The sequence below is a fragment of the Engystomops pustulosus genome, chromosome 1 (genome assembly GCF_040894005.1).
Source record: "Engystomops pustulosus chromosome 1, aEngPut4.maternal, whole genome shotgun sequence".
Lineage (NCBI taxonomy): Eukaryota > Metazoa > Chordata > Amphibia > Anura > Leptodactylidae > Engystomops > Engystomops pustulosus.
Window position 1 is genome coordinate 194422627 of NC_092411.1, and position 20066 is coordinate 194442692.

General features: G+C 39.5%; 1 protein-coding gene and 1 long non-coding RNA gene across 5 annotated transcripts in view; one reads left to right on the top strand and one right to left on the bottom strand.

The window, feature by feature from the left end:
* The window catches only part of PARM1 (prostate androgen-regulated mucin-like protein 1), a 68814-nt gene that overhangs the window by 22168 nt on the left and 26580 nt on the right, over positions 1-20066 (top strand). The window contains exon 2 of the mRNA XM_072117163.1: positions 11923-12654. Within this exon, the coding sequence (XP_071973264.1) occupies positions 11923-12654 (732 nt within the window). The remainder of the gene's footprint in view (positions 1-11922; positions 12655-20066) is intronic.
* The window catches only part of LOC140070539 (uncharacterized), a 91227-nt gene that overhangs the window by 18329 nt on the left and 52832 nt on the right, over positions 1-20066 (bottom strand). The window lies entirely within an intron of this gene.

Below are 20066 nucleotides of genomic sequence, written 5' to 3' on the forward strand. Positions count from 1 at the left end.
ACTACAGGGGCTGGCAGGCTTTATACTGGGGCGGCTGTGACCAATGCATTTCCCACCCTCAGCTTATACTCGAGTCAATAGGTTTTTCCAGCTTTTATGTTAAAATTAGGGGTCTCGGCTTATATGTGGGTCGGCTTATAGTCAATTATATAAACTGCAACAATGAACAGACAGAGTAAACTAGAACAATTTATATGACTTGTACCGTTGCATGAAGAACATCGAAGGTGCTGTATGAATTTCATGTCTAAGCAATATTGTATTTAATTGATTTCATGACAAATTCCTTACTTGAGTCAGATTGTCAGGGTGGACATTTTAAAAGACTTATATTCTTAAACTTATATTTATAAAAGACTATATTCACACGAACGTATGGGGGACGTATATACGGCCGACGTATATACGGCCGATATACGTCCCCCATACACTCCTATGGGCGCACGGCACCCTACCGTTCCGTACCCGGGAAAAAGATAGGACCTGTCCTATCTTTTCCCGTAATACGGCGCCGTGCGCCATAGGTTGCTATGGAGAGGGGCGGGGGTGAGCTGCGCTCACCTCCTCCTCCTCTCCCCGTACACTGCCGTTGCCCGCTACGGTACGGGCGGGCAACGGCAGTGTGGATATAGCCTTAAGTGGATTCTCCATATCAACTAATATGCACAGAAAAGTTGAAGAAGAAGACATGCCACTGGGGTTACTGTGTAGCCTATCTGTAATTATTATACATAGTGAAGACAAGAATGTATTATCTTAGGTTACTAAATACAATATAATTATTTAGCTTTTATCACTCATTAAAGCATCACAAGTCATGACACTATAGTAGGGGAACACAATTCTATGGTAGATGTCTCCTGAGCATACGTCCAATAGATACATCTGTCAGTTTGTATAATACATGTACATCTATCCTGTCAAAAATGAGTTATTATATTACTTTACTTCCTGCCTAAAAAGCATTATTCCAGTAAGCCTGGCGCAATAAAGAGAGGGTCAAACTTGTAGCACACTTCATCTTGTGTCTAAAAGGCTTTGCAACTTTGCAAGGCAAGTGTCATCTACATTTTTCTTCCTTTTAAAGCTTGAAATATTTTCTGTATTCAAGAAGAAGCATCACTTGTACTTTTGGCTGTTTCTTCTTTGTGACGGCTTTTAGATGACCCAGACTGATTTAACTTTTTTGCTTCCCTAATTGCCTACTGCCATCTTCCTAACTAGAAAATGATAAACTCCTATTTCAATGTTGGCTTAGGGTTCAGCGTAATATGCTGAGCTGGTGGAAAGGCTAGAACATTGTATGACCTAGATCTAATGTGTTTATTTGTTACAACATGGAAGAAAATGTTTTAAATGGGATTTATAGACTACATCTTTCTTATTAATTTTTTTCCAGTCTCTAAGAAAGTTCAAGTGAAACTTTTACTTACTTTCATAAAATAGTAAAAAGTATTGATACCATTACTTACTACAATTAATGGTATTAATTAATACTACAACTATTCTTCAAGCATGATTTTCATGAAACATTTCTACTTACTGGAAACAGAGAAGAAATTCATTTATTATGGCCCATAGTTCAATATTATGTTAAGAGTTGAAGCTGTATTAAAAGGGTTTACCCACAAAACAAGTTAAGCCCTATCCACAGATTAGGGTGTAACTTGCTTATTGGCAGGGGTCTCGGTGATGAGACCCCACAGATAACAAGAACAAGGGGTCCGATGGGGTCCTAGGTATCTCCAAGCATTTAATCTCTGTCAGCTCCATAGAGATGAATGGAGCAGAACGATCATGTGCGGTCGTCTGCTCCATGAATTTCCCTTTAAGCCATTGTAGCTAGTGAGTGAGGAAGTTAGAGGGTTGGGTGCTGCTTCTTCTAAATGTCAAAAATCCAAAAATATTAAATTTTTAACGTCAAGAATTTTATAATATAAAGCAACAAACAATTCAAAAACTGCTGAGATAAGTACACAAGCATGTGTCCTGGTGCTCAGTTAAATTCTGTGCATTGAGCCATGGATAGCCGTGTGCTGTGCTCAACAATCTTCGGCCGCTTAGCCTGTGCTAAGTTTGGTGGTATCTTTTTCTGCTTTTCTAGATAGAGAATAACTGACAATATTATAGCAGATTTATTAAACTCCTGCGCCAGGTTTCTGCAGGATTTCTGCCAAAAAAAAAGCAGTTTACACATTTATGATAACAGTCTGTGCACCTGTGTGATCATGGTCACTATCTACTGGAAGTAAACAAAGAAGGTTTCTATAGCAGGACTGCAAGCAGAGATCTAGAAAACAGTGAAGAATTGATGCAGAAAGTATATTGAAACATTGTAGAACTCTTTATTATACAAAGAATAACATTAATTTGCTGAAATGAGAATACAGTACTCCTTTAAACTGTGACAGATTCATGATCACAATGATTAATTTGGCACAGCGATAGACTAGTGTTCTCCAGCTCTGCACTGTCAGAGCCTTCAACATATTATTGAATTACCCTCATAGTGTTTCTTGGAAAATACCAAGCTGATATGCTATAAAGTGTATTTATTAAAAAAAAAAAAAAGCCAAAATAAGCAGCACACCAGAAGAGAATCAGTGAAAACTTCTTTGGTCTTTTATTCCATTAGTGACAATCCTTTCTCAAGCACACTACAAGGGATGCAAAAAGGTGAACATCACCTTAATGACCCACTTTAAAACATTGGCATATAAAGTTTCCAATTTATAAAAGTTTATTGCGAAATAAGTTTTCTCTTTGTACTGAAATGTGTACCTGACTTCCTTAAAAGAAATCATTTTTTATTATAATTTGTAATAATTGTAGTAATTTTCTGGAACTTAATTAGAACATTTAATAAAATGCTAAAAGATACTACTTCTTCAGAATGTAGTGATATTTTATGTAGTAAGAAGTTTAGAGAATATATATATATTATAATGAAATAAAACAAAATCATTTGAAAGAAAATAGTGAAGGTTAGCGGGTGGGCAAGTCAAGAATAGTGAGAAGAGAAAAGTAACAACAGGGTAGGTAACCTGAGGGGGCACAAAGGATGCGGTGGCACCTGAGTGCAGGAACCTTAGGGGGCTAGTAGGTATCTCTTCCAATTATGAGGAGATCAGTGCTATTAATAATACATTATACTTACGGGGCCTGCTACAGATTTTCATTTGAGGCCCAGCGATTTCAAGCCATGTCTCACAGTGAAAGGTAAAGAAATTAAAATGGGAAAAAGATATAATACTAGAAGGATTTGTCTCATTTTGACAAGCGCTAAGGAAACTGGATACGTATACAGATCTGGATGCTGAACTCTTGGCAGCCTGTTAGCTGCAGGGGAAGTAGCAAAGGATTTGCTGTATCAGAGGGGTTATACCATAATGGAACTTTATTACCTGTCTATATGGTAAGCCAGAAATGCCTAAGTTGTACAAATACCCACATTGAACCTTCAATAGTTACTAGGAATTCTTTTTCCCGTATGCAGTAGAGAGGAGTGTAAATCTTGTGTAAACAGTTTAGGTAAGTATGCACTAGTCTATTTCCGTCATGTCAGTTTTTTTAAGACCACAATTTATTTTCACTAAATTCAGCTGCCAATAGAATAAACTATTGAATGGTGATCAGGAAATACGGAATAGCTATAAATACATTTAATAATAGGACATTCACTGCCAACTTGGCTGACTCAGAAGCTGATCTTTATCGCAAACATCTATTCTATTCACAAATGTGATTCTATTCACATTTTGTGCAATCATTTCAATAGATTTAAATCATTTATGCAGTAACACGGATATCCTATGTGTAAATGAAACTACCCAGGTTCATCTTTTACTAAGGCTTCAATGTATTTCTGGCAAATAGCTGATAACCTTTTTAATCAACTCAATGGTGGTTTAGTAGTCTACACATTAAAATACTTCTAACCTTCATGTAGTAAACATCTATTTGAATATATCTAAGGAGTCAGAAGTGTAATGGGGAAGGCAGGTGTTTTAAAGGGAACCTGTCAGCAGAAATTGACCTAGGTAATCACTACCAGAATATTGTCAATAAAAATAATGAAGACAGGATAAATGGAAGGACCAGTATATAAGTATGCAGAAGGGTATCTTTGTACAATTATAGGTTCAGTAAAGGTTGTCACACCTGAGCAGATGCCTCACAGGAAGAAAATACAAAACATGAACTACCTAATGTACCTCTCAAATTGAGAGGAGGAAGTGAGGCAAAAATAAAAGGAGATAAGAATTAAATAAACTTTATTTTAGCATGCAAATAACAACGATTATGCAAAAAGGTTAAAAGGTCATTGTATTACATATAGTACAGTTGTCAGATGGTGTATAGCGGAAGAAGGCAGGCATACCCGGACATCGTGACCACCATCACCTCTTTTTGGTAAGGACGGGCTCCAATACTGTTATATGTTTCCAACAACCCTTTTTTTCATTTACCCTTTTTTTAATTTACATTTGGCCATTGACATTTAACATTGACATGTATATGATGGACTAAATACTACTAATTGCCTTATGTTGTTGAGACCAGTCCTCCCCCTTTGTTGATTACACTATACCAGTGGTGGCGAACCTATGGCACTGGTGCCAGAGATGGCACTTGGAGGCCTCTCTGTGGGCACACGGGCTGTCTCCCAGATACGGAGTTTGCCAGACATGGCATCTTCCTGCAGTCTCAGGCAGTCCAAGTAGTGCCCTGCTATTTGAAAGTGACCCATCCTGTGCTGAAGAGAGTGAAAAGGTGTGGACACGGTCGGATTGGAGCTCCAAAATTTTGGTAGAAATAAGTTTGTTACTGCCTAAATTGCTGTGTTGGCACTTTGGGAAAAGCTAGTGTTTTTTGGGTCTCATTTTGGACACTCGATCTCTAAAAGGTTCGCCATCACTGCACTATACTGTCGTCATGTCCGGGTATGCCTGCCTTCTTCCGCTATACACCATCTGACAACCCTACTATATGTAATACAATGACCTTTTTACCTTTTTGCATAATCGTTGTTATTTGCATGCTAAAATAAAGTTTATTTAATTCTTATCTCCTTTTGACCTATTTTTGCCTCACTTCCTCCTCCCACTTTGAGAGGTACATTAGGTAGCTCAGAATATTGTCAATCAGATTAACAACTACCATGTGCCTTTCATAGTGGTATCCTCTAGAAAGTTTACTTTGAAATGAGATTTAAATTGGTTGTTTTAAGTCATGAAGGTAGAGAGCAAAGCAGTTGTTGCAGTTCCAACATCATACATTAATATCATAAAGGTGCAGCCTCAGTACAATTTGTATTTCCAGCATCATCCAGGAATATTTTTAAGGCACAGTCTCAGTACAATTTGCAGTTCCTGCATCATATCGTGTTAAATGTAAAAGACCAGTTTTAGTAGTATTTGCATCAATGTTACTTTATGCTATCAGTTTTAGAAGTATTTGCTTTGTGTGTTTCGATATTACAAATTATAAAAGGTATGTAAGGATAAATGTGTAGAAGACATAAGACTTGAAATAGAGGATAATGATATGTTAAGAGAGTTAGAGTTTATGTCACGTGGAGGTAGTGTAAAGAAGACCTCCATGTGACATATGTAAAATATGTAAGAAAGGGTTTGGAACAAAATGTGGAAATAAAAAATAGAAGGAGTCGACAGGTTGTAGAGAAATGTTTTTTGGAGTAAGATATGGTTTAATGGGAAAAAGATTGTTACTGTGAAACATGGAGTCATTAAATATTTTACCATGCTTAGACTACCGTATATACTCGAGTATAAGCCGAAAAAACCTAACTCGGCTAATACTCAAGTCATTTTAAAAAATTAACACTACACTCACCATTCCAGCTCCCCCCACAGGTCCTCTTCTTGCTCCCAATGCTCCGGTGCCTCTTTGGGTCCTTCCGCTCCTCTTCGACTCCTCTTTGGGTTATTCGCTCCTCTTCGTGCCCCCTCATGATGCCGGGGGCTCACAAACAATGAAATCAGCAAGTGGCTGACATCATTGTGTGTGTGCCGGCCAAGCGCGAAAACCCAAAGAGGAGCTGAACAATACAAAGTAGAGCCGAAGAGGAGCAGAAAGACCCGAAGAGGAACTGAAGAGGCACCGGAGCATCGGAAGCAAGAAGAGGACCTGCGGGGGGGGGGGGAAAGGTTAGTACATTGTTAATTTTTTTTAATTAAAGGCTTGGCACAGGGGCTGGCCGGCAATATACTGGGGAAGGGGTGGGCTGGCTACATGCTGGGTGGGGCTGGCAGGCCATATACTATTGGGGACTGCCATGCTATATATACTATGGGGACTGGCATGCTATATACTGTGGGATCTGGCTGGTTATGTACTATGGAGACTGGCATGCTTTATACCTGGGGGTCAGGCAGGCTATATACTACATGGGGCTGGCAGGCTATATACTGGGGGGGGCAGGCAGGCTATATACTACAGGGGCTGGGAGGCTATATACTACATAGACTGGCAGTCTATATACCACAGGAACTAGCAATCTATATACTACAGGGGCTGGCAGGCTATATACTACATAGGCTGGCAGACTATATACCACAGGGGCTGGCAGGCTATATAATGGGAGGCATTTTTGTGATAAAATTAGGTACCTCGGCTTATACACGAGTATATATTATATAATATATATATATATATATAAATATATAAATATATATATATGCAAAATTATGGTAAAAATAATTGGATTTCGCATGGATGATATATGTAGTAGATGTAAAATGATGAAGGTGGCTTTGGAACACATGTGCCGAAATTGTTATCCTTAAAAAAAAAAAAAACACAGCAACCTTTGTAATTTACCAGACGCTGGATAAGGTATAAGGCACGCATCCCAAGATCCTGGTGTCTAGGACAGAGGTACAAACAAAAGAAGAGAAGGCTACAACATCCAATGTAGTGAAGAAGGTGATAAACCTTTATTCACACGGGCATGAACGTTTTGATTCGCTATGAATCTTTGTCAAGCATACAGATATTTTTAAGACAGTAGTATGAAGTAATACTGATGCAAAATAAGTCCAACACTGGTAGTGTAAGTTATAACTGATGCTAATTGGTCTAAGAGGGTTTGTGTAAGTTAACAATAATGCAAATACTTCTAAAACCGTTAGTGTGAGGTAACAATGATGCAGTTAACAATGATACAAATACTTCCATCAGTCTCAGACCTGATCAGTGCTACCTTACACAACAAGTCAGAAGTATTTGGATCAGTGCTAACTTACACGATCAGTCTTAGCCCTATTTGAGTCAGTGTTAACTCACACTACCAATCTTGGACCTATGTGCTTCACCGTTACCTTATGGTTCTAGTCTTAGTAGTGTTTGCATCAGTGTTACCTTACACTACCAGTCTCAGACTGATTTGTGTGTTCTCTTATTGGCTTGAAGAGGTCATTGGTTTTTATGTGAAGTTTTTGAGGGTCCCATCTCGTATAATTATGATGATCTACTGTATAATAATTTTGATTTGTATTGCTGTTTGGTAAAATAAAACTTAAAGGGGGAAGTCTTATTTGCAGTTCCAGCATCATACAGCAATATCTTACAGTACCTGTCTCACTGCTATTTGCTTCATACAGTGATAACTTACAGTACCAGTCTTAGTACTAATTCATTTACTACAAAGTCAGTTAAAAACTAAAGCCCTGGTTCTTAGCCTGTCTTGGAACCCCTGGTTCCTTCTTGGTTCCCCTGGTGGCCCTAGTGCACTGATTTTAATGACTTCCTGCTCCTTAGCCTCTGCTGTGACTGAGCCCTCAGTGTCATATGGGAATTCCGCCAGTGCATTCTCTCATTTTTATATCATGAGCTCAAGTGGAATCAAGGATATTTTTATTTATTTTTATCATTATAGTGCGGATCCAGCAGGGTAGCCACCCAGTAATTTTTCCAAAAAGTTTATTTTTTTCTAAAAAAGGTTCTGTTTTTTTTAAGATTCTGTTTTTGTAAATAGTTTCAGTTGATCCAGGCAGTTACTCAAGGGGATGGGCTGGAATACTTTTTAACTTTGGTTGGTGTGTGGTCTTTTACCCAGAGCCTGCGGCCATTTCCCAATGGCGTTGCTGAAACTGGTGGTTCCAGCCAGACACTGACTGTGCTGACTAGATGAGGAAGCAGAGTAGGAGAAGGCAAATGGAGGCTAATTTTCTCCATAACATGTTGGTGCAGGGCAGGGATGGCCTGCCCAGCAAAGAAGTGGTGGCTGGGAATGACGTATTGTGGGACAGCTGCCACCATACGATCTGTAAAGCTGTCCAGGATGGTAGCTTTCCATAGTCTGGCCATTTTACAAATGACTTGGGCCAAACTTCCATATTCTCTCCATTTTTTGGCGACCACAGCTAAATGCTTCCCTGGGTTGGTGTGGACAGGCTTAGTGATATGTTGGTGGTGTCACATTCTCCCTTTGTGGGGAGACAGCTGGCCATGTCATTCGGAATTTGGTTGTAGAGTCTTAGACAAATTAAGCAACAGAGGGAGCCTCAGGTGTGTGCCATCTACTGCAGCTCATGTTTTGGTTGCCAGGTACCTGGCCATACACGTGGTACTCAGATTGTTGCTTGCTTTATCTTTGTCTGGCCTCTCCATTCTTCACACGTTCTTAAAAAAGGTAAATTATTTAAAATTTGTATCTGCCCCTCGCTTTCTCTCCCACAAACAGTACTGGTCGAGTCCGCTCATCAATACCCGTACCGTCTTCTAGCACAGTGGCATTTTTTTAAATTAATCAATTCTTTTTATTTCTTTCCTTTATTTTTTTTTATGGCATGTTATTATTTTAAGTACTTTCCCTAGTCCATTTTTCTGTGCAGAGCCCATAGGTAGTGTTGGGACGGCGCTGTTAGAACTCACTCACTCGGACATCAGAATAAAATCTCAGATAAAACAATCAGATTTTATTCTGATGTCCGAGTGAGTGAGCTCTAACAGCGCCGCCCCATATTGTTCCGGGATCCTGGTCCCCAGTTGAACTTGCTATTGAGGATTGGCAGCTGGACTGCTATTTTTTGATGAGCCTTCTTACCATCTCTCTTCAGGTGAGACTCCTGGTTTATAACTACGATTTTACATTTTGTATGTACGGTATCACACGAGGATTGGACTTTGTTCCTTTGTCTCTTGCACTTCTGTTATTTTGGGTTGCTTGGTAAACACCACAGCCCCCTGTCCCTAGCCCATTTTAGTCAGGGCAATTTCCTTGTAATTACCCTGATTTTGCAGCCCTCTAGCCCTTACTACACCCATTTTACTGACATTTTCTGGTGTTAAAATTTGGATCCGTATTGATCTCAATTGGGTTCGGGTTCAAGTTTGTGCAAAAATCTGGGTCTCATACCGAATTTTCCCTCCAATATTAGGGCAATTTTTCCCTCCGATATTCGTTGAACCCAAGTTTCTCCTCAACCCATTCATCATTATTCCTGAAGTCTTGTCCTTGACAACAATCCCAGCAGAGGTTAGGGAGGCAGTGAGAGCTAAACTCTCCACAACTTTATAAAATCATGTTACATCTCACATCAAAGTTGATTTTCTGGATGATGCCACCACATGAACATGGGTCATGAAACAACATGATCTGGAATGTGTTCATTTTTTTGACAACATACTGGTAGTCATTTAATAGGTCAATTTCTGCCGCGAGGTTCCCTTTAACAGTGATGAGAAATATTGGGGCTTCCCATTTTCTCATTTCCTTGCTTAGTCTACACATCATATTTTACTATCTTGTGGATTTAATGCTTTATTCTTTATGTATTAATTTAAAACCTTATACTATACTGCATAGTTATAATTGTAGTCTGCATGTTGTATTAACCTGTTGTCTAGTATAACTGGGGAGCTGGATATCTTTTTAAAATGTAATTTTGAATTCTAATACATATTAGATATTTACCTATCTTTTTCTAATTTGACATAGTTCATGTGAATTTTTGTTTAGAAATGTACTGATTCTTGGGGACAATTTGTATTTCTTTCCACATTCTAATGAAAATATATGTATATATATAATAAATTTGTAGTGATATAATCATTTATGATACAATCATTTGAGCTTACCATAGAAACGGAGCTGCTTGTATGGCTTTACTATGGAACACTGCTTTCTCATTAGGGTATACGGATGACAGGAATCTTCATTACTAGTATATATCTTTTGGAGAGTGGTGCCTCTTCTTTGTGTTCCTGTCTTGTATGTGGCTAATATAAGAATGTATACGGCAGTAGCCAGTTATTGATGAAGGAGTGATGATAGGTGGTGACAAACAGGACATGACTATCTGTTTAGCTGCTGTATGTTTTCTCGTGGAATTGCTTTATTAGTTTTCGAATTTTTAAAAAAACATAACAAAATGTGACTTTTATGTACCAATGTACCAACTAACAATTTGTTTGAATGTAAGACTTGTTCTACAAAAGGCTTTAAATAACAATGTATTTAAGGGGTTAAACAGCTAAATGTAACCTCTTCAAATGCTAAAAATAGTGATCAACTTGTCTAACCTCAGATAAGTCTCTGTAGCTGGAAAACACTGACACATGAGACATGTCATTGCATCTGAATGATTGTCAAGTGTCCACAGAGGTGTGGATTTCACCTTATAGTCTGACTCTTTTTCCCATAGAATCTTTTGGCTACACCATCAGCAACAGTCAACTCAATGTACAGTGTCTTCTAGTTTTCAGAATACTTTACATTTGCAATTATAAAAGTACCATGCCTGATTGACCCCTAACCAATACAGTTATGATAAACATAACACCTATCAAAGTTGCTAAGAGCATAAATAGGAGTTGTTTTGCTAGAAAGCTCTTAACTTTTATGAAGAGCTATCCAGAGGCCCAGAATTAGAAGTTTGTTCCTCTCAGATAGGTGCATGGCATGGCAAAGGAAACAGAAAATCAATGAATAAAGCATTTAGTGAATCTAGAAATAAAATGTACAGAAATGATTCCACCTTACAACTAATGAGCGGCAGACAACGTGAAAGGTGAGACCTTTCCATAGAAGCCAGGGACACAAGACATTCTAACATTCCAGACAGAGCGAGGTTAATACTGTATTTGGGCATAATCTATGCAAGTTGTCACTTAAGCCTTATATATCACGAGTGGTGGCAGCTAAAATCACTCATGTTCTGGAGGGCGGAGAGCTGTCAAAGGGCGGTCCAACATGACCTGATAGTCTCACTTCCTGAACCTAAGTCTGTGATCCTGACATAGGGTGGCATATCGGATGCCAGACTATAGGTACACATTGATCCCACTTACACTGTGAGTTAAAGGTGTTGTCCACTTTCAGCAAATAATTGTTATATTTAAATTTGCCTATATAATTTCTGTATCAATTCTTCTTGGTTTTCTAGATCTCTTCTTGCTGTTGAAAGTCGTTATATCACAGAGAGTAATAAGAGCCATGTGATAATGACGCTTGTGCACCTGTGTGATATCACATGACCATGGACAGATTTCTATACACTGGAGGGAAAGCTATAAGCTTTCTATAGCAGGACAGCAGGCAGAGATCTACAAAACCATGAGGAATCGGTACAGAAAGTATATCGGAAAGTTGTAAAACTTTATATTTCACAAAACATATCATTTATTTGCTGAAAGTGGACAACCCCTTAAACTGTTATATACAGAGAAAAAAGCTGTGATGATGCATACCAGCCCAGCATAAGAGAAAAGCTCTTTTGTCATTGCAGCCCTACATTTAGTGAATAAGCCAAGCACTCACCATGCACACATGCCAATTGTTGTTCTTGATGAAAATTTGAATACCCTTAAAATGGAAAAGTATCTACAATACTCATAGTATATATGTTTTGATTAAACATCAATTTGTATTATTCTAATAATCTGTCCTTTTTATAGGTCTACATATTAATTCTGCAGCACCCTCACTGAGCTCAGAATCATTGTCGATCACATCTTCAGCGCCCACCCATGGGCCAACAGAACTACCTTCTAGTACAGTAAGTACAAACACTGTGACTTTTTCTGGCACGGACAAAACATCAGTTTCAACAACAGAACCAGAACATATAACATTAACTGTATCTACCATAACACAAAATGACAACAAAAGTGTAATTGCCACTAGTGAGGTTACTCCTGGGATCAACAAAAACGACTCATCAGACTCTACAGCAAAACCCTCGAGTACTACTGAGATATCAACTGTTAATAATACCAACACAAATGAATCAACAGCAACCACCTTGAATACTGCTACTTCAAGCTCATCTTCAACCAGTATAACTACATCCGCAGTTACAACCAGTCAACCCCCCTCAACCAGCTCAACAGAATTTACAAGTGGGCCAACAAATTCCAGCAATGATACAACAGGTAAAGGCAATGAGACAGAAACAGCAAGCACAGATCCAACTGCAAGTACAGGGTCTACTACTGGGAGTCTTAACACACCTTCTAAGCCAGTAAGTCAAGAAAACACACAGTCTTCTGGAACAGATTCTTCTTCGACAAAAAGTAACCCAACTGATGACTCTAAATTAACACCTGCAAGCAAAACTGAGGCTGTCACTGGGACAATCCCTATAACAACTGAACAAAATGTTGAGCTTAAAAGAGCACTAAGTCCAGGTAAGTGGTTGGATGCTATGATTTGGAGATAAACTGTTACTTACTTTTCAACCAATAGGAAAGGTTTTTATTGTGATATTGTATGGATTCAAACCTATAACATAAAACGGAATAGATTCCTAACTGTAGACAGCATTGTTTTGATCACGTCAGCACACTGCAGGGAAATGGTTTGGCTTGGTGAGAGGCCATTGTTGTTGGACAGGGAAGTGGCTTATGGAGATATGTAGGTAGCATTGAGGCATAGTTTTTCTTATTCCCCCCTGGAAAAGTTATTTACCTATTTCTTCCCTAGAATAGCACGCTTGGTCTTTGAGACTCTGTACATATTTTGCAAGTTGGTCTTGCAAAACATTTATCTCCACATGGAATTTAATTTCTTCCCTTAATCATGTCAAAGGCTTCTCACCTTACCAAACCAGTTCTCTCCACTGTACTGATGAGATGCAATGACATTAGAACAGTGCTGTCAACTGTTGGGAGCTACCTTAGCACTGGGGCATAGTTTTTTATGCAACTAATTTGCACAATTCGTTTCCAGAATCTCCAGTAACAAATGAATTGCCTTTAAAGGGGTTGAAGCATTAACTATAGTTATCCTCTATCATTGTGGGGGTCTGGGCTACTGGCAGTGTAATGAATTATGGGTTATGTCTTAAAATGGCTACTTAAGAATATGGGAAAATAATACTTCAAAGACAACTTGGTCATAAATCAAATATTTTAATTCCTGGTCAACAAATCTGTGATCAGCACCATCCAGAAAATGTCTATTACACCATTGGGCCAACATTTTATAATGGTGTTTGATATTGTTGGATTTTTAAATTTCTGCTGGGAAATGTGGTGCATATATCTTCTTTTCAGGAGACCCATGGAAGAAGATATGACATAATTAGGAAATATTTCCCCAAATTTCCACCTTGATTCAGGTGTAGCCACGCCCCTCTTGCACGACCAAGGAGGCGGATAAGGTGGTTAGTCAAAAGCAACATGTCAGCATTCAATATTTGTCAGTTCAGGAGATGCAATTAAGTTTGTAGAGCTGTCCAGGGTCTCTATGCCAATCCAATAAGTAAGAGGGCTGTTTTTCTTTATTTTATCCCTTTTTATTTTACTGTTTGCTTTTATCTATCTCTGTTATTTCATGATTTTTGTAACCTTTAAGCATTGTGCCTTTTTTATATTAAATCATCCTTTAATACGTTTTTTCTTGTGCTCTATACGTTTCCATAACTTTGGAAAGGTGAATTACCACTAAGCCTTATTTACAAAGTCAAGAATGTCAGTGCTGTACGCCATAATATATCCTTAAATATTAGCCCCAATGAACAGCGTCACCACCTCCTCATGGGTTAAAAATGGAATTTTCTAGGATTCTTTGCTCCTCTCTCAGTACCCTGGCACTTGACCCCACTGTGGACCCCACTTCACTCTCGTGTCCGAGGTTCACTGACAATCCTATGCTGGGAATTACGGATAGATAGTGCAGATCACCAAGGTAAAGGGTAAGTGTTAATTTATTCCATATACTCACAAGAACATCAATAAAAACATGTGTATCACGAAAACTTTAAAAGACGTAATCTCCGTTGTTTAAATACAAAAATGCACAAATTCATTAAAATGCATAAATATTCTAAAAAACAACTCAAGGAAGGATTGTGACATTATCAGTTTACCCGTGTATAGTCCATACCTTTGCATATACTAATATCTAACGTGAACTATTTAGCTGATCTCGTTATGTCGGCTTTTCGTGTTCCCAGCCAATCCTGAGCCTTGGCTCAATGGCCAGTCAGCAATCGAGTGCAGTACACACCGACGACACGCCCCTCCCTTCCATCCAATCACAGGATCCCTACTAATAACTATTACGGAGGTCCCTAGCTGTCACGATAACCCTTGCTCACAACCAATCAAGAGCCATTCATATCGTACAGGGTATGAAGGTGTCTTGTTCATAGCCTAACATATTGTTACGCCTCATCTAAACAATCCCGAATATGGAAACGGGTTCCTTGGCACATTTATTGTTAAGAGGCAGTTTTCTATATATAACCCATATTCTTCTATTAGTCCCTAAACCAACTCTTTCTAATGTCTTTCTGGAGATATAAAAACAATTGTTAATATCGTATCACAATAGTTATTATTGCTAATGTAAGACGGTTTATTTTGCGCAACCCATTTACATCTATTAGTCCCTGAAATTACTTTTTCATTTCTTTCTGGGAATTTAGTCTATGTTTAGACCATGAGGCTGTATGATATGACTGCACAGGTATCGTAATGTATATAGTCTTTTATTTTATATAAAGAAAGTTCATTGTTCCCCCTAAACTCCTTGACTATTCCTTTATCTGTCCAGTCCCTATTTTTACATCCCGACACTGCTTGCAGTTATAGAAGCCCTGTATTCTCATTCCTTTACTGTTTTCCTCTCTCACGTAACTGGAGGTAACTGTGTCCTTAATGTTACTTGCCCTTTTAAATACTCTTATCGGTTTGTCTGTTACAATGTTATTCAATACTAGATCATTGGTTACAAGATGCCAGTGGTATTACCCTGTATGTGTCTGTGTGATAGCAGTAGCTGTACGCAGTGTGTGTCCAGGTGAACTGTACGGCACCTAGAAAAGTGTGTTTCTAGGTATATGCTTGCTGTGTGAGCATGTGACTGCATCAGGGTGCAGTAGCATTCCATAGGCACATAAGGGTTAGGGGGTACATAGTTTGGTTGTGTGCCCCTGGGCTATGTGCGCAAGGTGTGTAGTATCTGGGATTTGAATGCATTTGGTTTCCCAATCCTTGGTCACAAGGATAGTCTGTACAGAGTAATTACCATTTGCTCTGTCAAATGGGGACCCATGTCTGGAATGTACTTTAGTCAGTAATTCGAAAAAGGAAAAAGAAAAATGTAAAGCTGGTGTAATATTATCACACCTCCCTCCTTAGATATGGCATGGGATTTTGATACTCTAATTAATATTCCAAGCCAATGTCCGCCGGCTCTCCCTGGCGTGACAACCCGTGTTTAGACTCCAGCGTGGATCCATGACAGGCAGAACAGGGGACAGCAAGTACCCGTTATCTACTCTGAGCTTTCAGGTTTGGTCCATTCTGTTTACTGATCAGAAGTCCCATAGAAGTTAATAGAAGTTAATGGAGCACAAGATGTAGACCATCCTGTCTATAGACTTGTATGAGACTTTTGGATCGGTACACTGTGTGGCTGTGTCCCTGTGCTATGCAGCAGATAAGGAAAACATGCAATCGCCCATACTGCTGAATGTGGGTGGTCCAGCATTCAAGACAGACCTCCGATCCCTCCCTGCAACTATATACAATCACCGGCCACTTTATTAGGTACACCTGTCTAACTGCTCGTTAACACTTAATTTCTAATCAGCCAATCACATGGCAGCAACTCAGTGCATTTAGGCATGTAGACATGGTCAAGACAATCTCCTGCAGTTCAAACCGAGCATCAGTATGGGGAAGAAAGGTGATTTGAGTACCTTTGAACGTGGCATGGTTGTTGGTGCCAGAAGGGCTGGTCTGAGTATTTCAGAAACTGCTGATCTACTGGGATTTTCACGCACAACCATCTCTAGGGTTTACAGAGAATGGCCCGAAAAAGAAAAAACATCCAGTGAGCGGCAGTTCTGTGGGCGGAAATGCCTTGTTGATGCCAGAGGTCAGAGGAGAATGGGCAGACTGGTTCGAGCTGATAGAAAGGCAACAGTGACTCAAATCGCCACCCGTTACAACCAAGGTAGGCAGAAGAGCATCTCTGAATGCACAGTACGTCGAACTTTGAGGCAGCAGCAGAAGACCACACCGGGTGCCACTCCTTTCAGCTAAGAACAGGAAACTGAGGCTACAATTTGCACAAGCTCATCGAAATTGGACAGTAGAAGATTGGAAAAACGTTGCCTGGTCTGATGAGTCTCGATTTCTGCTGCGACATTCGGATGGTAGGGTCAGAATTTGTCGTCAACAACATGAACGCAGGATCCATCCTGCCTTGTATCAACGGTTCAGGCTGGTGGTGGTGGTGTCCTGGTGTGGGGAATATTTTCTTGGCACTCTTGGTACCAATTGAGCATTGTTGCAACGCCACAGCCTACCTGAGTATTGTTGCTGACCATGTCCATCCCTTTATGACCACAATGTACCCAACATCTGATGGCTACTTTCAGCAGGATAATGCGCCATGTCATAAAGCTGGAATCATCTCAGACTGGTTTCTTGAACATGACAATGAGTTCACTGTACTCAAATGGCCTCCGCAGTCACCAGATCTCAATCCAATAGAGAATCTTTGGGATGTGGTGGAACGGGAGATTCGCATCATGGATGTGCAGCCGACAAATCTGCGGCAACTGTGTGATGCCATCATGTCAATATGGACCAAAATCTCTGAGGAATGCTTCCAGCACCTTGTTGAATCTATGCCACGAACTGAGGCAGTTCTGAAGGCAAAAGGGGGTCCAACCCGTTACTAGCATGGTGTACCTAATAAAGTGGCCGGTAAGTGTATATATATCTCCGCAGGATAGGGGATGAATATCATGAATGATACAACCCCTTTGAGACGACTCTAAAGGTGGCCTGTAAAGGCAAATCTCCATAAAGAGCTTAATTTCTTTCCTGATTCAGGAGATCATGAAAACATTCTACACAATCATTTATGATCTGCAAAGCCAATTAGAGTATTTACTGTACAGGAAATATCAGTTCTTCTACAAGCAGAGCCTATGTTTAGTGTTTAATAGCTGCCATATATCATATCCGACGCTGGAGATTAGGACATTAGCCAATGTCAATAAAGCTGTGATTGCACAACACATAACCTTTTTGATATTTTATTAAGCAAACAGGGAGGCTTTGCATTGTTCTGCCCCTTCATCACTCTAGATGAGCATTAATATACTCAAATACGGAAGCTTTTTGGAAAATGGAAATCCCCAAGGCAAACAAGCAGAAAACTATGCCCTTAATAAGTTACATAGGACTAACAAAGGGAAAATAAAGGCTTTTGTTTGAAAATCGCAGTATTAGAAATGTTCCAGAAAATCTATAAAGAGGCAGTTGGCAGAGTTCTGTTGAGGAAATGACTTGGCACAAGCGGAGATCATACGCTTTCAGTATCCAGTTCATCAGATGAGAGTAAGGCAGGTTTCAGATAATGAGGCCTGGAAATGCTGGTCACTGGGTCATGTGTAATAACAGCACATAACGGTTTTATCTCTTCTCTCTCCCACACTGTGTCCTCCAGATAAGAATTATATGACTTATTTATGTCTAACCATGGGACAAGACAACTAGCACTAGCTGTGCTCTACTTATATAGCCTCCTCCATAGATTACTTACCTCACCTATTACAGAGGGTTGTTATATAAAAAAAATCTAAATCTATAAAGTGTAACAATTCTTTTCGCTTGCTCTTTAGAAATCAATATTATAGTGTGTGTACGTGAGGAGTAACATTCTTCATTGACATTATGTGACATGCTGCTGTCACCCACTGCCCCCTCTCTTCTCCATAGAGCTTCTATGTAATGTGACTCATTGGTTAGTTTCTGTCTGTTTTTGTTAGCATGACTGAATTTATGAACAATTTCTGATTAAAAACAGATTAGAGGTTTAGATTGGAGGTAGAGAACATGTCATAGGAAATTAAGCTACATTCACACCACGTTGTAGCCCTCCGTTGTAAGGATACGTTGCAAACATATCCTTACAATGGAAGGCTACAACGTATCCTACTTTATGCACGTACGTTGTTGTCCTGTCCCTCCCACTCCCCCCTGAAAGTAGGAAAAGAAATGTTACCCCAATGACGTAAACTTATATGGACAGTGACATCACTGGTCACCTCCCACAGCATATGTTTAGTGGAGGCCAAGGATGGATGCAATACATTTGCATCTATCCCTATCCTAATACGTCGATCAGCAGGAGGGAGCTCTCTTTATCTTTCCTGTTTCTTACAGGATGCGACAGTGTCATCTGACCTGACTAAAGAAAAAAGGATGTTTACCATCATATACATATTATGCTGCACATTGTACATGCGATGTATATGTGTATGTATATACTGTATGGCGTATGGTGTGTATATACTGTATGTAATGTGTATATGCTCTTTATGTGTGTATATGTTTGTGTGAGTGTATAATTATGTGTGTATGGGTGAAGAACTGTATGTTTATGTATATAGGTATATAAATGTGTGCGTAAATATGAGTGTAAAGCTGCTATGGGGCCCTTCCTCTCCTAGTTACGCCCCTGACTTTTACTGTACTAAGAATTTAAAGCTTGCGCACTAACCCCGACAAAAATGTGGCCATGGGACCCTTAGTAAATAAGCCCCATAGTAGTGTGTAAATAATACCAACATATTTTTTTCATGTCCAAATAATACTACCAGAGTACAATAACTTAAGCCATGTCATAATCTTAGATTGGTAGTCCAATTTTGCCATTACTTCTTCCTTTCCTCAGAATTTGCCCCTACCCACAATGATGGGTTCCCCCACGGTTCACAAGAAAGTGGGTATCTTGTGTACCCCAAATGAACAGAGCAGCTGGTCGCACATGCTGCCCTGCTGTACTCAGCTATCTCCGCCAATTCCATAGATTGGGAATGTGATGATGGCTCCATTCATTTGGAGTGCAATTGGGGTACAACGGAACCCCATCCTCGTGATCTCTGGGGGTTCCATCACTAAGACATGTTTAGCCCCTATCCTATGGACTGGAAAACTGCTTTAAGCAGACAAAAGAGGTGTGTGATTTTCCAGCTAAAAGAAACTTTTTAAACTTCAGAAAACTAAAAGAAATGGTTTATTAGGACAGCTCCCTAACAGTGCATATGTATGTCTCCTCATGTACAACTCATAACATTGGACCCTCAATAATAATGTTTACAGTGTCAGTGCTACTGTTTATCGGGGACAATGCAAGTCATCACATTGACACTGTATAGGACACTGTACAGTCTGTGATTTATAGACCTACCACAGCAGTGTGAAACTGCCCTTCCTGATTTATCGAATGCCCCAGTTGTTTCCAAAACTACTGTGAAAGTAAGAGGAAGAGTGATATAAAGTTTTCAGAGGTCTTTGGATTTATTTGTGCTTTATTTTTGTGATCCATTTGTCAGAGACATATGTTAGCAAAAAAGATTGTTTGAGCCACAAACCCAGGGGTTGCTTTGACCCTGCTTTGAGTTGAGGCTTGGTGAGCCGGCACCCACACAGATCCAAGGAAACCACAGCGTCTGCATGAGTCTCAGAATTAGCCCATGGAAATCCATTGAATTAACAAATAGCACACAATGTTTCTCTGTGCATAGCCTATAGCAGAATCACATGCTACACAGTGGATGAGATTGATGTCC